A 25,799-nucleotide genomic window follows, 5' to 3' on the forward strand; every position below is an offset into this window, starting at 1 on the left:
GGACTCCTTGAGGACCTGGAATGTGGTCCCACCTCTCGCCAGCTGACTATGTAGGTTGCGTCATTCTATGGGTCTCCATTTCGTCATCTGTTCACCTGAGGTGAAGGAATCTGAAGTCTCTATTCCACTGGTCTCTTTCAGTAATTCTAGCCCAAAGTTGAACCTGCTGGATTTGACAAAACTGGGTTAGAGATAAGAGTAAGCCCTTGCTACGAACAAACTTTCAAATCAGGGGGCTCTTGCAGCCAATGTGCCCATATTTGTGGGGGTATTACTCTCTCCTCCCCTGTTGTGTTCTCCATACTTCAGCCAGAGTGAACTTGTAAAGATATTAATATCTATTGGATTATGCCATTCCCGGGCATTGAGTTCATCAGCGGCTTCAAGTAATCTCTAAGAAGATGACTGTGGCCTAGACGGCTTCGTGTGAAACAGCCCCTGCCTGTCCCTGCAGACGCCCCGGTCTTGTGCGCTGTCACCCTTGCACACTGCTCTGCCCACGAGCCTTTCAGTTCCTCAAACCCTTAATATCCTCAGGGCCTTTGCATATGCTGTTTCCTTTGCTAGGATCACCCTTGTCTGGCCGATTACTATCCGTATTTTGGACCACAGCTTTCATATTGCTTTCTCAGGGAAGTCTTTCCTAGTCTACGCAAAATCTCAATTATTCCTCTATATTAACCACTTTTATACAGCACAGTTCTTTTTCTTCATTGTACTTATTAACAGTTATGCCCTTATCTACATCTTAGTTTTCTATCTCCCTTTCCCTAGATCATAAGCTTGGAATGTAGGAATCGTATCCAACTTGCTCATTCTGTCCAGCACCAAACACCATGCCTGACACATGGACGCACCCAGTACATTTCCCTCAAGTGGGTGAATACTTGTCATTAGGTTGATGGAAGGGAGGCACTCATTCGTGGTGTTCCTGAGGAGCAGAGAAATGGACAGAAAGGGAACTCTTAGCTCTTTCCCCTTCTGGCCCCTCTGAACCACTGAGGCCTCTCTGCCTTGTTCATCTGATCCCACAGGCACCGCGGGCCAATTTAGGGAACAGCCTCCTAATTACACAGCTTGAAGACCTCATCAGGCAGATTGCTTTTCAGAGCCAGCCACTTCTGTTATTAAATAGCAAAAGGCATTCACAGAAGAAGCACCTGATTGGCCACCAGAGTGTCTTAGGAGGCAGGAGGAGGTACTAACAGCTTAATTTTTTCTTAGGAAATGGGAATATATCTTCATTTTCCAAGCAAGGCATCTTTGCCATTTCTCCAAGTTGAAATTCTGTGAGTTTTGAAAAAAAAAAACACAACACATCTACAGTTAACCTTAGTAGAGAGGCTCCTTACAAGGACAGAGTGAGGAAGTGTGAGTTACATTGTCTTTTGAATTCCTTTATCTCATCTGGTGTATATATTAAACAAATAGCTCTAACTAAACATTTCCTTCCTCTGGTTTAGAAGCTGTCCACGGAGTGCCCAGGTTTATAGCTTCAAAATGCTGAGCTAATCCTCTCTGTGTTTATATACTTCCTTTCTGTTTCACAAGCGGCTGGCTTTCTTTTCAAATCTGAGCATTTCTGTGTCATGCCATAGAGACATGATGCAGATTTACATGCATAATGTTTTTAAATGCATTGAGGACAGAAAACTGCATTGCATTTGTTTAGCATGTGTCCTGCTTGATAAATGATACACACAAGTTACTACCTTCCATAAACTTGCCTGCAGCTAGAGTTAATGATGGGAAAGAAGGGAGTTTGGGGAAAAAAAACAGACCACAGCATGATTTGAACAAGGCAAATGAGAAAAAAAATTCTGCAGGCTCCTTTATTGCTCTTGTGGAAGGAAGAAAGGTGGGTTGAGTGTCTACAGGGCTGCTGGGCATTGCTTTCTCGTGTTCTGTTTCATGTGATCAGCACAGCTACTCTTTAAAGTTAGACTTAAGTCCGTTTTCTGGAGGAGGAAACTGAGGCTCAGAAAAGTAGAATTCTTCCACAGATTCATGCTGTGGCGGTAGAGCCAGGACTTGAGCTTAGGTCTGTCTGTTTGACTCTAAATCCTGTGCTTCCTTCACCATCTGTTCCTTAATTCCACAAGTATTTTTGTTGAGTCTCTGCAAATCAGCTGTTGACTTGAACCCAGATTGTCAAGGACTTGTTCACCTGTCTACAAAAATTTCATCGTCTTTTGTCCTGTAGCATACACACGCACATAGATGTGAGTATAGACGTGAATGAATTGGATTTATTAGTTTAAGAATCCCTGGAGGAGGAAAGGCAACCCACTCCAGTATTCTTGCCTGAAAAATCCCATGGACAGAGGAGCATGGCAGGCTATAATCCCTGGGGTCCCAGAGAGTCAAACACTACTGAGCGAGCATGCACGCACGCAGTGATAGCAGACGTTGCTAATTGATCACAGCACTCGGTCCTGCCTAACACCACATGGGATCTGTGATCTTTCTCCACACAGTACTCCAAGCAGCCACAACCAGTGGGTCATTGTTGCCATCGGAGGGCGTCTGTTTGCACTGGGGCGCTGGCGGGCATCTCTTCAGTGAGGGGTAAAGGCTAAGAGATGGAAATAGGATAGAAATGCATGCCTTTTTGTCGGAACCATGAGTAGGTCAGAAGTCATGTTGGGAAAATGACTATAATTCCCTGAGTTTCTGTATTCTGTATCAAACTAAAATGTACATGTTTAAAGTGTTTCAGAAGAACTACCTCTTTCAGTAGGTTTTTTTTGCAAATGAAACCACTCTTGGTTCATATTTTTTCTGCATGTGAAAGGACACAGAACAGGTATAAAATGATAACAAAATAAGGCTTTTGGGAGGGGTATAAACATGAAGAGTTTTTCTAACAGGTTTGAGCCAGTGCTTTAATATACATATTAATCTACTTATTCAGCAAGCTTCTACTGAGCACTCACTGCATCCTTGGCACTGAGCCTTGGACAGGGAAGGTGTAAATATTGAGCTGTATCTCCTGCCCAGCTTGGAAGCAGCGGTGGGTGCTCCCATGCTTGCCTAGGAAGGCTGTGTGACAACACTTGGGCCAAACTGTGAAGGGAAAGTGGAGGTGGTGGTGGTGGGCTGGTCCAGCCAACTTACCAGTCTTTCCTTCAATGAAAAGCTTCAAAAAAATATTAGACTTGAAATCAGGTCAGTTCTTCAAAGTGGTGATTCTCCCTTTTTAAAAAAAATTTTTTTTAAATTAATTAGTCCATTTATTTATATTTTGGCCACACTGAGAGGCATGTAGGATCTTAGTTCCCCCGACCAGGGATAGAACCTGCGCCTCCTGCATTGGAAGTGTGGAGTCCTAACTTCTGGACTGTCAGGGAAGCCCTTCCCTTTATGTTTAACTTTAGAAATCTGTGTTTCATTTTATTAAAGAAGTTAGTAGTTCTCTTGTAGAGGAAAATTTCATTTCTTTATCCAGCTCTTTTATTTACCTTGGCCATACGTTTTATACACCAGACCTAGTTCCAAATTCTTTTTGGCTATTAAAAAAAAAGAATCAAATTCCCTGTGCCACAGTTACTGAACACATTGAGCTAGTGGATCTGGGAGGTCATAGAGACTAAGTAACGTCACTGGATGGAGAGTTGAGGAGCTGAGCCTCCTCTTAACACTGCCAGTAACCAGAAGCGTGATGGGCGAGGTCTTCACTCCGTTGCTCTTGGCTTTCAGGGACTGTGTCTCTGTGTAGGGGTGTGACCTTTACCAGCAGGTCCCTGCACACATAAGGAAGGGACTGGACTGTCTGAGATCCCTTCCAGCTCCATAGTCTGTGGTCAGAGGTACATTTTGAGAATTTATCATTTTAAGCAGTGGCTGCACAGTTAAATTCTGTAGCCCAAGGGCATGATTTGTCTTCTTGTGGAATGCTGGTTTGTCTTTTTGACCTAACGATAACATCTTATGTCCCTGTAGAATTTAGGTCATTTTACCATGAAATGGATGAGCTTTTTAGGCACGCCCTTGAAACAAAACCCAACCTGGAAAAATAAAATAGGTGTGCAACAAACCCCATTTATTTAAACCGGAAAGTCTAGGGAGGAACTCGAGGCTGGGAGTTGGCTCCGTTGAATCCAAGCGACGTGGATTGGCTCTGGTCAAACCTAAAATTCTTTTGAAAATCAGGGGCCTTGTTTTCATGAATGGCACATTGTCACACCAATGAAATTCTCTCTTCCACACTCCCTCCTCTTATGCGGTAGGATTGCAAACCAGGTGTGGTTATAATGTTGCTTGAAGTTGAGATAAGGCAGTTTGGGAGAGAGCAAGGCTGTGTCAGAAGAGACCCAGATGGACCTTAGGACAGCGGTGCATCAGAGAACGATACTCCGAGATCTGTAAGAAACCATAATGGAAAAAAATGTGAGAAAGAATATGTATAACGTAATCGTGTTGCTGTACAGCAGAAATTAACATTGTAAAAGAGCTATAGTTTGATGAAATAAATTTTTTTTAAACAAAGAGGGACTTTGATGACAGTCCCGTGGTTAAGACTTTGCACTTCCGCTGCAGGGGCCATGGGTTTGATCCCTGTTCAGGAGAACTAAGATCTGACATCGCATGCCTCATGGTACAGCCACAAAAAAGAGAAAAAAATAAAGACAGCAGTGCATCAGCTAGGTGATGACATCAGCTTATCATTCTCCAGGGGTTTGTGCATTCTTACCTTTATTGAATGTGTTTATATAATAGCACCCCTTGCCTGGGTGTTACAGGCACCCAGACACAGAGGAAGATGCATGGCTCATGTTACCTCATTTAATCCTCTCTGAGGTACAGTACTGCAGGGTCTCAGATTACTACATGGAGCCTCAGAGAGGTCAAGCTTATTGCCCAGGGTCACATGGTTAGCAGAGTGGGGATTTGAACTGAGATCTTCCATGCTTCCTTTCTTGGCACACACACCAGCAGAGATTCATCGCTCATGCCAAAACACAAGTGAGGTTGGTGTGAGCATAGATGTGAGTGAGTTAAATTTATTTACTCATTCCACTCGGCACTGGTATATTTTGAGTGTAAAATGTCAACTGGAATTTTTAATGTATAAAATCTTTCAGCTGTCTTTACACCAATCTTTGCACAGACCAGCCCCCCTCCCTTGAGGATTTATTGTGGTTTTGATCTGCGTTGCCTCAAACCATTGAAATCTTTTCAAAGAAGCAGAGCTGTTTTCTTTTTATTTTTTCCTCTATGCTTTTTTTCCCTCCCGCAATACACTGGTACCAGGAGTGGACATAGTTTGCTATTCAGCTTGATCAAAGCACTCTACACCAATGTAACTTCCTGATCTTACTGGTAACAGAACTAAATGTTTCCATGTTCTGCCAAGATGGGTTGCCAGTTATCGACAGAGGGCTTGCATCTGGTAATAATTATTTACTAATTCTGTTTACCTTTTGATCTGGTTTTCAGTGTACAGCTGCAGCTATCAAGGCTATAAGAGAAAGTGGAATGAATCTGAACCCAGAAGTGGAGGGGACGCTAATTCGGGTACCCATTCCCAAGTAAGTCTGGCTGACACTCAACATATTTTGATGTAATGGGGCAGCTATCTTTGGAAGGAAACCAACACTCCATGATACTGTCAGTCTGATGGTGTACTTTACCTGTGTCTCTCATCCTGGCCGGCTCCAGCAGCTTTTGAGATCCAGTTTATTGATTCAGATGCAGCAGTAAAACTGACAAAGTTCTTGTCCTCATGTATTTTATAGTCCTATTGGGAAGATAAGACTCATAAATAAAGTCATTCCAGATAATGAAATGCTGTGAGAAAAGAAAGGACAGTGTGTTCCAATAGAGGGTGACTTGCTGAGAGTGATGGTGGCAGGGACAGCTTCACAAGGAGGTCACATTTCTGCCGACAGTTGAATGATGAGGACAAGGCAGCCTAGGGGAAGAGCTTTCCAGGCAGAGGGAACAGACAGCCCAAAGGCCCTGAATCTGAAAAGACCTCGACACTTGTAATCTCTAACACAAATTTCTGGAAGAGTCATTTTCCCATTAGTCCTCACTTGTTGAAGAAGTTTAGGTATAAGAAAGAACAGAATATTGTTAATTACGTAAATATATAGAACTTAAGAGTTTCAAAGGCATAAAGTGTGTGTTTATTTTTAAATTAAGAAAGAAAAGAAATAATAAGACCTTGGCATATTTGATGAAGAGAAAGCCATTGTGTCTCAGTGGTGGTGTGGGGTTGGATCGGTGAGAGGCCCATGCTCTCGGCATTACAGGCCCTGGTGAGTAGTGTGGGCTGTGCTGTCACTGTAGTGGGAAGCCACTGGAGGCCCTTCAGCAGAGGCGTGATCTGAGGTTGACTTTTTAGGAGCTCTCTGGCTGCTGATTAACAGATGAAATGTAGGGGGACAGAGTGGACCCGGAGAGCATCGTTGGGAGGCCACTGCATTAGTCTAATTCCAGGACTTGGTGTGTGCTAAGTCGCTTCAGTCGTGTCCGACTCTGCGACCCTATGGACTGTAGCCCACCAGGCTCCTCTGTCCATGGGATTCTTGAGACAAGAATACTGGAGTGGGTTGCCATGCCCTCCTCCAGGGGATCTTCCTCACACAGGGATTGAACCCACTTCTCTTACATCTCTGCTTTGGCAGGTGGGTTGTTTACCACTAGCACTACTTGGAAGCCCAGCAAGCCCCAAGTAAGTGTTGAATTCATTCAGTCACTCAACAAATATTTTTATTAAGCCCTAACTACCTGCCAGGCCCTTTCCTGTTTCTTGAGATAGAACAGTAAATAGCACCAACAAGAAAAAGTCCCCATCCTCCTGGGGCTTATTTTATAGTCAAGTAGGCACAGTAAAGAAACCCATAGCTCAGATGGTAAAGAATCTGCCTACAATGCAGGAGACCTGGGTTTGACCAGTGACAGATTTTATTTTCTTGGGCTCCAGAATCACTGTGGATGGTTACTGAAGTCATGATTTTAAAAGACACATGCTCCTTGGAAGGAAAGCTATGGCAAACCTGAACAATGTATTAAAAAGCAGAGACATCACTTTGCCAACAAAGATCTGTATAGTCAAAACTATAGTTTTTCCAGTAGTCCTCTACGGATATGAGAATTGGACCATAAAGATGGCTGAGCGTCATAGAATGGATGCTTTTGAATTGTGGTGCTGGAGAAGACTCTTGGGAGTCCATTGGACTGCAAGGAAATCCATCCAGTCAATCCTAAAGAAAATCAACCCTGAATATTCATTGGAAGGATTGATGCTAAAGCTGAAGCTCCAATACTTTGGCCCCCCAATGGGAAGAGCGAACTCAATGGAAAAGATTTCCTGATGCTGGGAAAGACTGAGGGCAGGAGGAGCAAGGGGCATCAGAGGATGAGATGGTTGGATAGCATCACTGATTCAGTGGAGATGAGTTTGAACAAACTCCAGGAGATGGTGAAGGACAGGGAAGCCTAGTGCGTTGCAGTCTATGGGGTCACAAAGTCTGACACAACTTGGTGTCTGAACAACAACAGGCACAGTAAACAAACAAATACATGATGTCAGGGGATGGTAAGGACTATGAAGGAAAGTAAGCAGGCACCACTTCAAGGGAAACAGATGGGGAAACAGTTGAAACAGTGTCAGACTTTATTTTTGGGGCTCCAGAATCACTGCAGATGGTGACTGCAGCCATGAAATTAAAAGACGCTTACTCCTCGGAAGAAGAGTTATGACCAACCTAGATAGCATATTGAAAAGCAGAGACATTACTTTGCCAACAAAGGTGCGTCTTGTCAGGGCTATGGTTTTTCCAGTGGTCATGTATGGATGTGAGAGTTGGACTATGAAGAAGGCTGAGCGCCGAAGAATTGATGCTTTTGAACTGTGGTGTTGGAGAAGACTCTTGAGAGTCCCTTGGACTGCAAGGAGATCCAACCAGTCCATTCTGAAGGAGATCAGCCTTGGGTGTTCTTTGGAAGTAATGATGCTAAAGCTGAAACTCCAGTACTTTAGCCACCTCATGCGAAGAGTTGACTCATTGGAAAAGACTCTGATGCTGGGAGGGATTAGGGGCAAGAGGAGAAGGGGATGACAGAGGATGAGATGGCTGGATGGCATCACTGACTCGATGGACGTGAGTCTGAGTGAACTCCAGGAGTTGGTATTGGACAGGGAGGCCTGGCGTGCTGCGATTCATGGGGTCGCAAAGAGTCGGACACAACTGAGCGACTGATCTGAACTGGACTGAAGGGGCAGTGAGTGTTAGGGGTTTTATTTGTAGGTAGGAAGGTTCAAAAAGGAAGTGACATCAGAGCAGGGACCTAAGTGAAAGGAATGAATGAAGCCTCCCAATAACTAGAAGGGAAGTGGAATGTGAACTTGTCATCATGTGCCACACATCATTCTGTATTCCTTTACATAGATCACTGCATTTGTCACACAACTTCTGTAAAATAGATTTTTTTCCCCAGGTGTGGAAATTCAGGCTCAGAGAATGTGTGTGTCTTTGAGGTCACACAGCTTATGCTGAAGCTCAGGTTTAGTTGATTCTGGAGCCTCAGGATGTACCCATGCTAGCAACAAGAATTAATACCAACACCAAAGAGTCCAAGAACTTCCCTGCAGACCTTTTTCTTCTGCTTTTTGGCCAGAAAATGGCCCCTGTAAGTCAGAAATAACACTCTGCTTTGAAATCATATGAATTGGGAGCTATATAAGAAGCAAATAGACCTGAGTTCAAGTCCAGTACTTGTTTTCTTGGTTAGTTCGTTGATTCGCTTAGCAAATTTTCTACAAATGTGTTACGTGCCAGCCTCTGTGCTGGGTGTTCTGGTTGCATGTGGATCTAATGTTGGCCTTTGTGTAACTCAGGGCTGTGCGGGCCCCTTGTTTATATTACTGGCAGATTACTTGTGGAGTTTACTATTACCTACAGTTTATAGATGAAAAAAATTAAAATTCACAGAAATTAAGGGACTTGCTCAATATCACATGGCCAGAATTTGAATTCTGAGTTTTTCTGTTACCATATTTCAGGCTCTTTCTCCTGCGCTCAATGTATAGGTGGGTAATTCTGGAAAGTGCTAGGTGTACTCACGTCCATCAGAAGCATGACTCGCAAGTGGGAGGGATATAGTCAGCAGCTTAATTTTTTTGTTCTTGCTGCTATGTCTGTGAAATCTTGGCAAAGCCTCTTACCCGCCCTCCCCACCCCCGCCCCGAGCCTCAGGTTCTTCATGCACAAGATGAAGGCATTGTTCTCAGTGGTCTGCCAGGTCCCTTTTGGAGCTCCAGAATGCTGTGATGCTGTGAATTGATGCCCCTAAATGCTCGTTGCTGACTTGGATTCTTATAGAGTGGCCCAATTGTGGATCATGTGTTTCTTGCAAAGAACTCGCTGACATCATGTGCTCCTCTGCAGCCCCGCTCGAGTTAATGGCTGCAAGTTTTGAAAGATCAGTGAGTTTAACTTGAATTTCCAAAGACATGGGGATCTGTTACATTATATTTTGCATTATTTTATGTTGGTTAATGGGTGTAATCCAAGAGAAAGTTGACGGACCAAATCCGTCTGCTCCTGCAAACCTCATTTTTTATATACTTTCTTCCCTTTGACAAGGTGGTAAGGTCATGGGGCCCCTTACTGCATTATACGTTTGGTAGTTTTCCAGATAAAAAATGAATGATCTGTTCTTTATTATGGAGGTTGTGTCATGTGAGAGGATAAAGGCTGATTTAGATGTAAAGAGGACCAAGGTTTTTGTTTGGTTTTGGCAGTGACTTCCATATGACTCTGGGCATGTCACCCTAGCAGATTGTAGCCTTCTAGTTCCTCGTTTGTAAAATAAATGATATAATACACAGTGATAGCTAGATTTTTGGTGAAATTAGTAGAGAAAATAAATTAAGTAGTGTGATCTCCTTAGAGGAAAAGAAGCTATATAAATATAAGATACTAATAATATTTCAACAGACATACAATTTTCCTTACATACATAATTTTACTTCAGGAGAAAAGGAAGGAGTGAGGAAGGGAACAAGTATGCTGAGTACCTACTATCTGCCAGGAACTGTTGGGTGCTTGAGATACACAAAAGAAGTGCAGAAGTCTAATAGTTAAATTTGCACCTTGGTAACACGAAAGCCTGGAATGGAGTTCTGATTCTTCTACTTTTTAGCTTTGTGACAGTATCAGCTGTCTCTACCTCTCTGAATCTCAGAGAGCTCGTCTGTAATGTATTTATAGGGCTTGCCTTTTATAGTTATTGGGAGATTTCAGTGAGATAATGTACGCAAGGCTTTTGAAGTTTATTAAGCACTAAGTTAATGCTGACAAAGGTTCCTTCATTCCTTTTCATAAATAGGCAGGTGCATCCCTCCCTTTAAAGGATGGGGAACCTGAGATACCCAGAGGTGAGGCATTGGCTCCAGGTCACACAGCAAACCTGTGAGGAGGAAAATAGCACACTAAAGCTTATTTTAGGAGTCTGGGAGGTGGGAGGTAATCAAATGCATAAATTCCCAGGATTGGTTTCTGATGATAACATTTCAAGTTTAAGTCTTTAAAAATGTACCTTCCCAGTTGATTATGATTCTTCCCCTAATGACAGTCTACCGGTTTGCTTTCCTGCCTTCAGTCTGGATGCCCAGAGCTAAGTTTTATTTTCAGTTGCAACAGATCTCAGCTGGTACTTCACCCTCTATACACTCCTCTGATTCTCATATTCTTATTTAAATGAGTCTTCTGAGTACATGACTCTTCCTACAATCTGCCTCTGATCCTTTTGGAAAGAAGGCAGAATATAAACCCTAAAGTAATAACAGGTCAGACTTGGAGCCTGGGTGGTTCCTATCACCAGGCTTTCTTTTCATAGCCTCTGCAAATCCAGCTGCATGACTGTGAGCAAGTTCTCCTGGCTGTCTTCAGTAAGATGACCTTGGGCCTCCCCAGCTCTGGGTTACATCCGCCCCCACTGACAATGTGTATGGGTTTTGTTTTCTTCTCTGGCTGGTCTTCTCCCATTTAGAGAAGTCAATCAACTGGATGGATTCTTTGAACATTCCTGTTAATCAAGATTCGTTGAAATAGTTTCTTCTCTTTTTGTTATTTATGTCATCAGGTTCTGGGTCCTATTTATTAACCACCTGCACTACAGGTTTAATGCCTGGAGATACTGTGCTGAATGCCTGAGGGTTTCTCCCTGCATTCTCATCATACCACTCTGAGGTCAGGAGATGGTTCTTATGCCCACTTGCCTGATAGGAGACCTGAAACTCCCAGGAATCAGTGTCCACTGTCATAGGGCTGCCTAGGGGCAGAAGCAGGATGGAACGCAAGACTGACGTACTGCCTTTTCCCCTGTTCTTGCCTCCTGGTAGCAGCTTGTTTTGGTATGTCAGTTCTTCATTTCTTAATCAGGGACCCTGAAAAGTTTTGAGCAGGAGTTTGTTTTGGTCGGGCCCCCAGCCCATTCACATCTTCTTTATGCCCCCAAACAAACAAACACTCTCTTACTAGTTGTTTTACCAAATATTGATGAGAAAACCACACAAAGTAGAATGACGCTGTTTTGTTTTGAGAGCACTGAGTTCATCTTTGATTTTAAATAAAACTGTTAGGAATCATGGATTCACCGAAGAGATTAAAGTACCTGGGGTCGACTCATTCCCCGGGGAAGCTGCCTCCTTCCTGGATTGTCCTCCTCTTTTATTATTTCTTGTCAGTGTCTACATGGTTTTACTTTAAGTAGGATTAAATAGAAAATCAAAATACTTCCATTCTATTCTCCATAGGGCATCACTTTTATTTTTAAATTTTGTTTTGCAGTATAGCCAATGAACAATGTTGTGATAGGAGTCTAGAAAGATGGTGCTGATGAACCTGTGCGCAGGGCAGCAGTGGAGATGCAGACATAGAGAAGAGCCTTGTGGACACAGTGGGGGAAGGAGAGGGTGGGGTGATTTGAGAGAGTAGCATTGAAACATGTGTATTACCACACGTAGAAATAGATAGCCAGTGAGAATTTGCTGTATGATGCAGGGAGCTCAAATCCAGTGCGCTGTGATGACCTAGAGGGATGAGATGGGGTGGGAGGTGGGAAGGAGGTTCAAGAGGGAGGGAACATATGTATATCTATGGCTAATTCATCTTGATGTATGGCAGAAACCAACACAATATTGTAAGGCAGTTACCCTCCAAGTAAAAATAAATTAATTAATAATAAAAAAACAATGTGATAGTTTCAGGTGAACAGTGAAGGGGACTCAGCCATACATATACATGTATCCATTCTCCCCCATACTCCCCTGCATAGGGCTCAACTAGTAGCACCTTGTTCCAGATTTTTTCTATGCAGCTTCAGACACGTGTCTAAATCTCCGTCTCCATTTTTCTTGTGATGACATGGGATTATATTATACCCACTCTTCTGCACTTCCCTTTTTTAACTTAATGTATCATTGCTCTGGTGAGAGTTCTTCTTTACTCTTTTTAAGGGTTGCATAGTGTTTGCCTGTTACCTATAGCATTAAAGAGTTGCCATTTGTTGAATATCTTGGTTGTTTAAATTGTTTTCTTTTTTGCTAACAGTGTTGTAATGGTCTTCTAAGGATCTTCCTGTTCTTCTGCTAGAGGTGGGAAGTGGTAAATAGGGGACTGTAACTGGGGGAGATGTGCACAGAATGTGGGGCGCCTTGGTGTGAGCTTTGCTCCTTGATTGTCACAGTGCTCATTTGCACTAGTGTGCTGCATATTGCTGAGCTTCGTGGAGACATGGATGCTTCAGGGCCAGGCGAACATCTGCAACACACCTGAGTGACCCCTCCAGTGGTCCGCAGACTCAAACTTGACATCACTGTCTTAGGAAACCCCATTGATATTTCAGTGGCTCTCATGGCTCAGTGCTTGTTGATAATAATACTAAGCAAAGTGACTACTTAACTGAGTGCAAACTATAGTGTAGGCCTTATACTACATTATTTAGGTCATTCTGTCATTCCCTATTTTTTTGGTACATGAGCTAAGTAAGCCCAAGAGAGGTTGAATAACTTGTTCAAGTTCATCTAGCTAATAAAGATAGAGTTGTGCACGATTTAAATATGGGTCTGCTTGACTTCAAAGTCTATTCTTAACATCTGTGGACCTCCGAGAGCACTTTTTCTTTTTGTAATAAGGGGCAGCAATTAGTATTTTAAAGTTTAATTATATACCAACCCACACCATGTGGAGCATAATTGCCAGAGCTCAGACCAGGATGCATGATCTAAAAGTGAATTTGTACACCGCTTTTTGGCGTGGAGGCAGTCTGGAATATAAACAACTTGGGTATTTTTTTTTTTTTTTAGTCAACTATATTGAGGTATATCTTTCATACAAAAAAAATGGACCCATTTCAAGTGTACATGATAGTGAATTTTGACAAATGTATGTGTCCCTGTAACCACTATCTTAGTCAACCTGTAGATCACCTCAGTCATCCTGAAAGTTCCTGTGCCCCTTTGCACGTCAGTCCCTATCCTCCTCTGGCACCAGGTGACCTCTTAACTGCTCTTATGATCATATAAAATTGTTATGCTGAAATATGAAACTTCTAAGATATTTATAAATTTATTCAACAGATATTTATTGAGCACCTACTATGTGTCAGGCATAATTCTGACATGGAGGATTACAACAGTGAGCAAGCCAGACACAACCTCTGCCTTTGTGGAACCTCTGCTGGGTTCTGTCCCAGGGCTGGGAAGATCCCCTGGAGAAGGGAAAGGCTACCCACCCCAGTATTCTGGCCTGGAGAATTCCATGGAATGTATAGTCCATGGGGTTGCAAAGAGTCGGACACTATTGAGTGACTTTCACTTTTCACTGGGAAAATGGACAGTAACACACACACACATAGTGTGTGTGTGTCAGCGGCCACATTTTTCTCTCTGTGGAGAAAAAGCAATAAAGGACATTATAGGGGTGGTCGTGGGCTGGTGCAGTTTTAAGTGGTGTATTCACTGAAGGCTTCAGGGGAAAGGTGATAATTTAGCATAGAACTGAGGACATGAGAGATCAGACTATGCTTATATTCATCACTAAGGCAGAGGAAGCAGCAAGTGCAAAGACCCTGAGGTGGGTGTTCAGGGAGTAGTAAGATAGTAAGAGTGCTCAGTGGCTGTAGCAGAACACGGGAGGGGAGAGAAGTAGGAGCTGAGATCAGAGTGAAATGGGGAGGCCAGTATCATGTAAAGTCTTTATTAGTCAGTGTTCTCCAAAGAAACAGAACCAATAGGGCATATATGTAAAAAGATTTATTGTAAAGAATTAACTCATGCGATTATGGATGCCGACAAGTCCCAAGATCTGCAGTCTTGGGAGACAGAGGCTCAGGAGAGCTGATAGTGTGGTTCCCAGTCTAAAGGCCAGGGGGCTGGAGACCCAGGAAGTGCTGATGTTTCAGTTTGAGTCAAAGGCAGGGGGAAAAAAAACCATTGTTGCAGTTTGAAGGCAGTTGGGCAGAAGGAATTCCTTCTTATTCAGGGGAATTCTGTATTATTTTTGTTTTTTGCAGGCCTTCAAGTGATTGAGTGAGGCCCACCCACATTAGGGAGGGCAGTCTGCTTTACTCAGTCTAAAGATTTGAATGTTCCACTCGTCCAGGACATCCTCAGAGAAACACTCAGCATAATGTTTGACCGAATATCTGGGACTGCTATGACACAAAAAATTAACCATCTGCTGTATACCTGAAACTAATACAGCATTGTAAATAACTATACCCTAATAAAAATTAAAATAAATAAAATTAGCCATCATAGTTCTTATAGACCCTTATAAAGATTTTGGTTTCTGTTTGGAGTAAAATGGGAAGTCATTGGAGGGTTTTGAGCTAGGGAGGGACATGATCTGACTTAGGTTTTGAAAGGATCATTCTGGCTGCCGTTTTGAGAATCACACTGTCTGAAGGTGAGGGTGAAGGCAGGGACCATTGGGAGCTATTGTAGTAATCCAGGAATGGGGCCTGGACTAGTATGGCAATGGGATTGGTTAGAAGTGATCAGATTCTGGGCACATTTTAAGGAAAAGCTACCAGGATTTGCTGACAGATTGGTTGTAAATTTAGGAAGAAAGATCTCAAAGATGACTTCAAAGTTTTTGACCTGAGTAACTGGGAAGGATAGAGTTGCCGTTTACTGAGACAGGGCAGATGTGGGAGAACAGACTGGGTGTGAGAGAAGACCAGGTTTTATCCTGTGTTTAATTTGAGATGCTAATAGACATCCATGTGGAGAGGTCAAGTAGGCTGTTAGGTATGTAAGTTTAGAGTTCAGACAAGGCTGTGGGCTCGAGAGAGAAATCTGGGAGGCATGAACATGTAGAAGAAGCCATGAGATTAAATGAGATTACTTTAGAGAATAAATGTAGATGGTGAAGAAAAGGGTTTGGAAACAGCCCTGGACAGTCCACATCAAGGTTTGTGGGTCAAGATGGTGAGGAGGAACCAGCCAGAGAGACAGAATAAGCGGCCAGAGAACTCTGGAAAGTGTGGAATCCTGGGAACCGACGGAAGTGTCTTAGAGGAAGTGCCCATCAGCGGCACTGGACGTTGCTGATGGACCATGGAAGAGAAAGCCTGAGAATCAATCATCGGATTTTGCAACGTGGTTTATTTATCAGTTAGTCTCTGGTATAAAGGAAAGAAAACACAAGGGGTTTGGGCTTAGACAGACCTAGGTGTGAGTTCCTGTTCTGTCATTGTCTGGGTTTATCTACTTGGGTCCTCTGAAAGCAGACCCCAGGACAGAATTATATGTGTGAGAAATTTATGGGCAGGATCCTGTGAAAGAGAGGCTACAGGTCTGCCACTGGTAAAGAATGGAAAAGAGAGGTTTGCGCAGATGATGACGCACTGCAGTGCATTTCTGAGGATTCTGCCGGACTGACGGGCTGCTCCTGAGGGACAATGGCCCGTTAAAGGAGACTCTCTACCACTGGCTGACAGTGCCCCTGAAACATGCCCACTGTAGAGATCTTGGGCAAATCATTTCATTGTTGGAAGCTTCAGCCTCCTTATCTGTAAAACGGGCATAACTTCTATGATGTTTTTTGAAGAGTAATGGGATATTATATGGAATATTATGTGTCATAAACTTTAATTCTCTTTTCTTATACTATTTGTTATTATCTAATTCTCCTGGTTAAGGAGTTATTGAAAACATTCTTTTCTGATTATTTGGTAGTAAAACCAATGATATTTTCTTCCTGTTTGCTGATGGCTCTTTTAGTCCTTAACAGTTTCTTTCCCTCTCTTCCTCACTAACCCCTCCCCCAACCCCATGTTGTTTTGGGGTTTTTTTCCTGTCTTTTCCTCCATTTTTAGGGGTGGGAGGAGTTGAGTCATTATGTTGTAATTATCTTGGAATTTAAGTTGCTCAGGAACACTGTAGTTTGATTGTTAATGAGCACTTGGTTTGTTCTTTGAATATGAATTATGGCGAACAAGACCTCCTGGAAGGTATATCCAAAAGAAGAAAATCCTATGACTAGTCCTGCCTGTGGTATGAGACTCGCTTAGTGTTTCTAGAAAGGCCAAGGGGCTTTGACTGTTCTTGACAGCCCCTGCCCACTGAACTGCTCCCCAGGTCCTCACAGTTGGCTCCTACCTTTCCTCCTGCCCTTGACAGCAATGATAGACCTTATGACTAGGCCAGGCTCCTCCCTCAGACTTTATTCCAAGGTGACAGCATGGAGGAGAATTCTCCTTGTGACTGGACCAGGCAGTTTCACCAGGTAACAGTTAAAAACCCTGGGTTGTGGTTCTCCTAGCCTGGATTTTCTTTCTGAAGTTTTTTTTTTTTTTTTTTTTGCAGCTTATGCTGATGTACAGTCTCTCATGGATGATTCCCAAGTTTTTCTAGGGAGAGCAAGGTCATAAGGCAGGGAGGCAGGGTCCCCAGGCTGAGTTAATAAATAGGGGTAATTGCTGTACATCAGGGAGAGTGGAATTGATACCTGGAAGAACCAAGGTCAGAACAACTTGAAGAAGAGAATCAGTAAAATGAGTTAGGTGACTGTAGGCTAGTTATTTCAACTCGTTGAGTCTCAGTTTCGTCATCTGTAAAATGGGGTAGTAGAAAAATTTACTTTTCTGGAGGGGTATTGGGAGAAACTCTTGTGAAGGATAAAGGGGAGAAGGAGCAGGAGTGACAAGGAGAGTCTTTAGCTCATGATGCAGGTCTGACACCAGTGAAGAAAGGAAAGAAATCCACTCAGTGAGAAATAAATGTAATTTTTAAAATCGTCGTTATCAAGTTAACTGCTGTTGAGTGTTCCCATGACCTCTTGTGCGTGGTGATATTAACTGTTATGGGGGGGCAGTACTGCCGTCCCCCAGCTGAGGAGACCGAGGCATGCTGTCTGCCACTGAGCTTTCCACCGGGGAGACGAGTACTGTTCAGTGACGAGAGCCAGGGAGTCATGCAGCATTTTTAACAGCTTTACTGAAGTCTAATTCACCCACGTAGAGTGTACACTACAAAGATTTTTAGTGTAGTCAGAGTTACGCAAGCTCCACCACGTTCGTTTTAGGACATCTTCATCACCTCACAAAGATGCCCTGAGCCCACTAGCAATCACTCCCTACTTCACCCCAGGTCACCCTCGTAAGGGTCGCTCTAGGCAACTGCTAGTCTGTCTCTCTAGATTTCCCTATTCTGAACGTCTCATAGGAATGCATTCACACAGTATGTGGTCTCTTGTGACGAGCTTTTTTCACTTGCATGATATTTTCAAGGTTCATCCATGTTGTAGCATGGATCAAGACTTCATTCTTTTTTCTTGCCAAATACTATTCCACCGAGTGGATATGCCACGTGTTATTTTTCCATTCACAGGCCGATGAATATTTGAGTTGTTTCCACTTTTTGGCTATTATAAGTAATGCTGCTATGAGCATGCTTTTAGTTCTCTTGGGTATAAACATATGAGTAGAATTGCTAAAGTCCTGTGATAACTGTTGAACTTTTTGAAGATCTGCCAAACTTTTCCACAGGGACTGCACATTTCATATTCTCCCCAGTAATACTGAAGGACTCTAATTGCTCCATCTCCTTGCCAGGACTTGTTGTTGTTGTCGTTTTGTCATTATTACCATCTAAGTGGGTAGGAAGTGATGTCTTGTTGCAGTTTTGACTTGCATTTCCCTGATGTTAGTGATGTTGAGTTTTTTTTGTGTGCTTGTTTGCCATTTGTGCATCTTTAGAAGAATGTCTGTTCAGGTCCTGTGCTCATTTAAATTGTGTTGTTTGTACTTTTATGTTGAGGTGTAGGAGATCTTTATATGTTCTGAGTACTAGACTTTTATTAGATATATGACTTTCATCTCTTTAATTATAAAAAGAGTACACATTAATGTAACGATTTCCTACAGAAAAGTAAAAAGTTTCTTTATTGCTCCTCAAGGATTCTTCCCTGAAGTAACTTGTTGGTAAGTTTAATAAATATCCTACCAGATTGTAAAAGGTGCACACACACACACATATTCAGTTTACAGAAGTGGGATTAAGTTTCTGCCATCTGCAGTGCCACAGCTTGTTTATTTATTTATTTATTTTTGGCTCAACAGAACCTTCCATACATCTTTTCATGGTGATCTCATTGTTTCTGTGCGTACAGAGAAACACCATCTTGAGACAGGTATAACACAGATGAGGAAACTGGGGATCAGAAAGTTACGTAATTTGCTCAGGGTCACAGATTAGTAAGCAGGGGGGTCATGGCTCACATCGAGTCTGTCTGTTTCCACGCCCCTGTTCTTGCCACACTATGGCCTTGCTTTCTGGGCTGCTAACCAGAACCCTCCTCCCTCCTCCTCGCTCTGCGGCCCCTCTCTCTAGCTGCTGTATCGCTCTGTGGATCTTAAACCACGGAGAGTGTGTCTCATGTGCATATCCTTGGACATACTGATAATACCCTTTTCTCACACAGCTCTCACACATACAGATCTTTAGTGATGGTGAAAGGAAAAAAAAATCAGAAGAGACTGCCTGAATGACTTCACTTGGGTGGGAGCAGCCATCAGCTGCACTTGAGCAACTGCAGCTGCTTCTCTGGCCCCTTTCGTGGCCACTGCCTGCTCTCACTGCTGCTCTCCAGGGTTGCTCATTCCTTTATTTGGCTGGTGGATGTCCAGTCCATTGTTTGTCTCCCCTTCCAGGCCTGGCGAGCCTCCGTGCGGTTATAGGATGCCCCCTTTCTCCTCACCCAGCCTGTGGGTCTTTAGAAGCGCCTTCTACTATTCAGACCCCAAGTGTGTAGAATGGGAGCTCCCTCCCTGCACAGATGTTCTGTTTGAAACACATAAGAAAGTGCAGTCAGGAATCAGCGGAGCATGCGCTGAGCAGAAAGCGCCATCAACACCTATGCAGAACTGAGCCTGAAAGGACAGGTTCCTTCTCCCCCACCCCGCTGTCGTCCACCCTGTGTGTGCTGCACCTGCTCACAGGACCTGGTTGGCTGCCCGAGGTCATCACCGTCCCACGGCCGACCCCTAGGGACCCCCTCCTCCTTTCTCCCCACTGTGTTTAGGCTCGCCGGGGAGCTGGAGGAGTAGCAGTGAACTCTGTCTAAGCAGGTCTCGGTGAAGGAGCGTCCGAGTCACTGCAGCTGCTAAGAAATAGTGGCTTAGGTTTGTCTAGCACCAGCAGGGAGGCCTGAGATTCACGAGTGAGGCTGCACTGGGCTCAGATCCCAGGTCTTCCAGGAACCTGCGTGGCCTTGGGCAGGTTACTCAATCTGTCTAAGCCTCCGTTTTTCTAATCTTTAGAAACCAGGTAATAAGATCAGTAATGTCACAGGAACGATGCAGAAGTTGACTCAGTGAGTGCACAAAGCATGCGTCCCCTCAGAGCCCGGCACGTGGAAAGAGCTCTGCAAATGTTCGTCAGTGTTACTCTGATTGAAGGGGAGCAGATGGCACTGGAGCCAGAGGGCTAGGCAGTTATCAGGGAGCCCTTACTGTCCTCATAGTAAGGCTCCTCATTCTCTGCCGGTCTTGCTTCATTTTCTTCGTAGCACTTAGGTGTCGGTTTACAGATTTGCAGGTGCCCTCTCTCTCCTTTACTCGAGTGTGACTTGGTGGTGCTTCATCTGTTTTGTCCCGTGCTATATCCCTAGCTCTGGGGACAGGACCTAGCATGTAGTAAGGACAGTAATGGCCCAGGGTGCCCGCTGCTGTGCCAGGTGCTATTTGTACATGAACTACGATATTCATAACAGTCTTCAGAGGTAGGTGTATTATTTCCCCTATTCATACCTGAGGATGCCGAGTCGTAGGGGAAGGGAGTTGTCTGCACCCAGTGTCACACGGTGATGAGGAGAAGGACAGGCATCTTTCTCAGACCCTGGGTCTGTGGCCACTAGGCTCTGATCGCTCAGTGGGAAACTTCACTGTTATTTTTATTACTAATCTGACGAACAGCTTTTAAAATAGTCAATACCCATGTATGCAGAATTCTTCAACGATCATCTCTCATTTGGTCCTGACTGTGGAAGTAACTCTCTTAATCCTTGCAACAGTCTCATTAACTTAGTGGTATTATATACATTTGATAGATGGGAACACTGAGGCAAAGAAATGAAATGACTTGCCCAGGGCCATACGGCTAAGCAGTGATAGATCTGGGGCCTCAAACCCTGGTTGTGTGGCTTCAGAGACTGTTCTTGTGAATGCTTCCTTGTGATCTGGGGAGGAAAAACTAATCGTGCACAGGTACCCAGCCTCGAAGTGGCAGAGCTGGGGGTGGAAATCAGCCTTGGCCACCACACCTGTGTTATCCTGTACGTGAGAGCAGAAGGCAGAGTTACCTCCATGAATCCCTGAACTTGGATTTCCAACCTTTGGGTGACAGGGAAGGAGAAAACAAGTGACTTCATCTTGATCACTCAGCTGGGAGTGTGGAGCTGTGACCCCTGACCTCAGCTTCCTCTCTTTCCATCATGCTGGGCTGTATTTCAGGACGGCATGTCTGCTTAGCCAGGCCTCGGTCACAGGACAGGCCTTTGAAAGCAGGTGCCTAGTTATATGTCCTCAGAAAAATCGATGGTACTGCTGATGGTAGAAGTCTTTCCAAAGTGTGTGTATGATTTTCTTTGGGCTAGAAGGACACCGCATGTTTTTATGAGACACATTAGTGCCTGTTAGACTGGCTGGTGAGCTGTGGGCGGGGTGCCGTATGCAGTGGGGGGTGGCTAGGAGAGAGGGGAGGGAGAATCATGTCCCTAGGAGTGTAGGAAGTCTGGCAGTACTACACAAACAAACACATTTCCTTCAGGGCCAGCAGCCCCACAACATCGGGCAGCGCCCACCAGCGAACAGTAAAACAGGGCCTGCGACTGCTGCTGACTGCGGGCCGATGCTGCCGTGTGGGGAGGCGACCCATCACGGAGACGGGCATCAGGGCTTCTCTCGGTGGAGCCGTCAGAGACGTGTTTACGCAGGCTGTTTGTTCCCTGGAAGTGCGAGTCCCTTCTTTTCCCTCAGCCTGTCCCAGGCTTCTGAAACCCAGCTCCTGTCTCCTGGGGCCCCCATGCCCACCCTCCTCTCTTCCCATCCTGTCCTCCGGCGGCCCACCAGCTGGTCAGTAGCCTAAGCTGCTAGTGACTCAATCCTCTGCTCTCTCTCCGACTGCTCACATACTGTGGTCCCCCAGCTTTGGAGATTCTGCAGTTGGAATAGGAAAGCGGCTGCACTGCGTGTGCTGGAGTGTGTGCACACTGCGGTGTGCTGAGCCTGTGCCACCGTCATCTCATTTAATCCTTGCTCCCGCCCTCTTAGTAATATTCTTACTCCTACTCTACACACGAGGAGACTGAGTCTACAGAAGTCCAACAGCGTGCTCACGGTTCTGAAGCTAATAAGTGGCAAAGCAGGGATGCCAGCTTAGGTCTTCCTGGCTCTGAAGCACATCATTTCTACCTTTTTAAGTCCCCCCTAAGTGACCAAGGACACTTTTGAAGTCTGATGTCTTATAATCTGGTTTTTACCACAATTGCCACACCGAGCGTAGCTTCCTCTGATGTACCTCTGGTGAGTGTCTTTGCACATGTCCCATTCTCGTTGAAGCCATAGGAAGTATCGTTTCAGTATCTGCTGTGTGAGTGGCTAGCGGGGCATGCCCCTCAGCTTATTGTTTATGGGAACACACTCAAGGAGTTCTGCAGGAAGGCCCCCATCCAGGATGTTCCTGGAAGATCTGCCTGGTGGGGTTTGTACAAACAAAGCGTGACCCTGCCAGCTCAGCTGAAGCCCTGCCTTATGCTGGGAGGATCTCTGACCCCAGCGGAAAAGGCTGCTCTCTTCATCACTCACCCGGGAGGCTGCTGCAGGCTAGTCGTGAGCTCTCTGTCCGCCTGCCAAGAGGCTTCGGGGCAGACTCTTGCCTTATGCTTAGATCTGGTTGGTACCTTGGTTTCTGCACAAAATCCAAGTCTGATCTCACTTCTGCTTTACTCATACATCTGTGATATTCTGTGTTGGTCTTAGAAACAGTCTACTTTTTTTTTTTTTTTTTAATTGTAGTGTGATATACATAGGACGTTCCTGTAGCTCAAGTGGTGAAGAATCTGCCTGCAATGCAGGAGACCAGGTTCAATCCCTGGGTCGGGAAGGTCCTCTGGAGAAGGGAATGGCAATCCACTCTAGTATTCTTGCCTTAAAAATCTACCATTTCAGTTATTTTTAAATGTACAGTTCAGTGGTATTAAGTACATTTACACTACTGTACAATCTCCAGAACTCTTTTTGTCTTGTGAAACTGAAACTTTGTACCCATTAAAAGCAACAGCCCCCATTCCCAGATCCCCCAGGTCCCTGGTAATTGCTGTGTTATTTTCTGTGTCTGTGAATTTAACTATACCAGGTGACATCATATAAGTAGAATCATGTAATATTTGTCCTGTTGCTGCTGCTGCTGCTGCTAAGTCGCTTCAGTCATGTCCGACTCTGTGTGACCCCATAGACGGCAGCCCACCAGGCTCCCGCATCCCTGGGATTCTCCAGGCAAGAACACTGGAGTGGGTTACCATTTCCTTCTCCAATGCATGAAAGTGAAAAGTGAAAGTGAAGTCGCTCAGTTGTGTCCGACCCTCAGCGACCCCATGGACTGCAGCCTACCAGGCTCCTCCATCCATGGGATTTTCCAGGCGAGAGTACTGGAGTGGGTTACCATTGCCTTCTGTTGAGTCTAGCTTATATCATTTAGCATAATCTTTTCAAGGTTTATACATGTTATAGCAGAATTCTCTTGCCTTTTTAAGGCTGAGTCATATTCCACTGAGTGTATCTACCCAGTGTAAATGTCCATTCATCCGTCAGTGGATCTGCTAAGTCAGAAAGCGGCATCGAAGGGCCTACCTACTAGTCTTGCCCCTGCTAGGCTCACCGGCCTCCTCTCTGGTTGTAGTCCTTCTCCTCTGCTTTCTGTGCTGCAGCCACGCTGCCTTTTTTCAGTTCCCCAAGAGCAGGACCCTCCTCACCTGGAATAAGGCCTTTATTTTACATGGACCATTTGCTCTGGTGGGAATGACCTTTGCCTAGCTTCTCCACTCTTACTCATCTGAACTTAAATATCCCTTAACTTAAGTATCGTCACATTTTCTTCTGGAGTCCCACAGGAGAGTGTGGTCAGCCCCCTGCTTATTATTTTCATAGAGCTCTTCATGTCTTTATCATGGTTCTTACCGCTGTAACTTATTGATTAACTGTGCATGTGTTTGTTTAATGACTGCCTTCCTTGTCAGACTGTAAACTCACTCTGACATAGTGGATGGAACACAGCAGGTGCCCAGTAAATAGCTACTGAATGAAACTGTAAACTAAGTGAATGAATTAATATCAGAAAGAGAAATGTTAAATTACTAATCAGATCTCAAAAAAATCATCTTACGGGAACCTAGGTTGTTTGCCCTGTGATTTCTCATTTGATAAAAACCTTGAGTAAACTCTTCATTATTTGGAGGTACCTCTGTAGTTGCCCTCGGGCTTTCCATGGGGGCTCAGTGGTAAAGACTCCAGCTGCCAGTGCAGGAGACGTAGGTTCCATCCCTGGGTTGGGAAGATCCTCTGGAGGAGGAAATGGCAACCCACTCCAGTATTCTTGCCTGGAAAATCCCATGGACAGAGATGCCTGGTGGTCTATAGTGCATGGGGTCACGAAAAGTCAGACACGACTGAGCACGCACGCACACACTATAGTTACCGAACATGAACAGCAGTAGCCACAAAGGCAACTTAGGTTTTCTGGTTGTTTATTTCCTACCATGCTTTGTACCGTTCACTTTCCGTATATTATCTCGCCTATCCTCATAAGAACTCTGAAAGGGGCTTTCTGTTTGTTTATTTTCAGTCCCTTTTTCCAGATGAGAGGACCAGGGCTCAGAGAGTTTAAATCGCTTACTTAAGGTCACTCAGCCAGTACCTGGCAGGTGCAGAAGTGGAGGGGTGTCAGGGGTGGTTGGAGCACCTTCCTCTCTGCTAGCACCCTTCCCCTCATTAATAGAGAGAACTCAGTTTCTCTCTGTTTTATAAATGGGGTGTCTGCCTTGATTTTCTTTGAATCCAGAGTTTTCTGGCTAAAGAAGCATTTGAAAACCCCAGGTCTTCAGAACAAATGCGATGCCCCTTTTTCAGCCTCACGCCTGTCTCCTACCGTGCTTCTGCCTGGAGTACCCTGTCTTCTGCAGCCAGTGAGTCGCTATGCATCTCTAGGGCACTTCCAAACCTCACAGCAGAATGAGCTGTGCTCTCCATGTGCTCCTTCCTCCTGCAGAAAGCCTGTCCCTCCATCCCAGCAGTGCTCTTCCTCAGCAGTGGTTGACGAGTCTGTCTGCGCTGCTGGACTGGGCCTCTGGAGAAGTTGGACCAGGCCTCCCTCATCTCTGGCACTCCTCAGCCCGGCCCAGGATCTGGCAGTGAACCCTGGGGCCCCCGCCAATGCTTGATGAGTGAATGCAGGCCAAGTGCAGAGCGGGTGCTCAGAACCAACTGGCTGAGCCGAGAGCCTGAAATACAACTAGCCTGAGCTCACAGAACCTCGTGAATGCGAGATGGAGATGATCAGATGTATTAATCACTGGTTTGGAAAGGCATTACAATATTTCCATAATAGAGTATGTTTCTTTTCTAAAACAGATGTGCCCTCGTTGTTTCATGAGGAAGTAATTAAGTGTGTTTGATTAAAACATTCATAGACGCTATCATTTATTCAAGGCTACTACTATATGCTGCTGTCTTTACTGGTGCTTTATATACATCATGTTTGCTTCTCCCAATCCCCTGGACAAGATGTTTTCATAATCTTTGCTTCAGAGATGAAGAAACTGAGGTGGAGAGAGATTGAGTAGCTTGCCCGCTTCTGAGTCAGCTTCTGAGTGATAGATGCAGGAATAAAACATGTCTGACTGTACTTCAGAACCGAGCCTTTCCATCATCCTGACTGCTTCCGGTCTTGTAATTCTGGATTCGTTCAGCTCAGCACCACCCGGAACCAGCATGCAGATGACTCTCTTACTCTCAGCACTTCCTGTGCCTGGCATCCCCTCCCCCTCCTCCCTTCTCCCTCGCACCCTCACTGTACTCCCCCACACACCCTCACTGTACCCCCCACACCCTCACTGTACCCCCCACCCTCACTGTACCCCCCCACTTTCTTAGATTATTGCCTCTGTATTTGCATCCTGAAACTGACATATTTTTGTCAATGTCAATAATTAAATACTACAATGTGTGGAAACTGGTTTCAATAGTGTAATAGTGTCACATTTTCATTAATCAATATAAAAATA

General features: G+C 44.6%; 1 protein-coding gene across 3 annotated transcripts in view; it reads left to right on the forward strand.

The window, feature by feature from the left end:
• The window catches only part of MRRF (mitochondrial ribosome recycling factor), a 56,503-nt gene that overhangs the window by 19,400 nt on the left and 11,304 nt on the right, over positions 1-25,799 (forward strand). For all 3 annotated transcript variants that reach the window (XM_061433434.1, XM_061433433.1, XM_061433435.1), the window contains one exon: positions 5,440-5,531. In XM_061433434.1, coding sequence (XP_061289418.1) covers positions 5,440-5,531 — 92 coding nt within the window. The remainder of the gene's footprint in view (positions 1-5,439; positions 5,532-25,799) is intronic.

This window comes from Bos javanicus, chromosome 11 (genome assembly GCF_032452875.1).
Source record: "Bos javanicus breed banteng chromosome 11, ARS-OSU_banteng_1.0, whole genome shotgun sequence".
Classification (NCBI taxonomy): domain Eukaryota; kingdom Metazoa; phylum Chordata; class Mammalia; order Artiodactyla; family Bovidae; genus Bos; species Bos javanicus.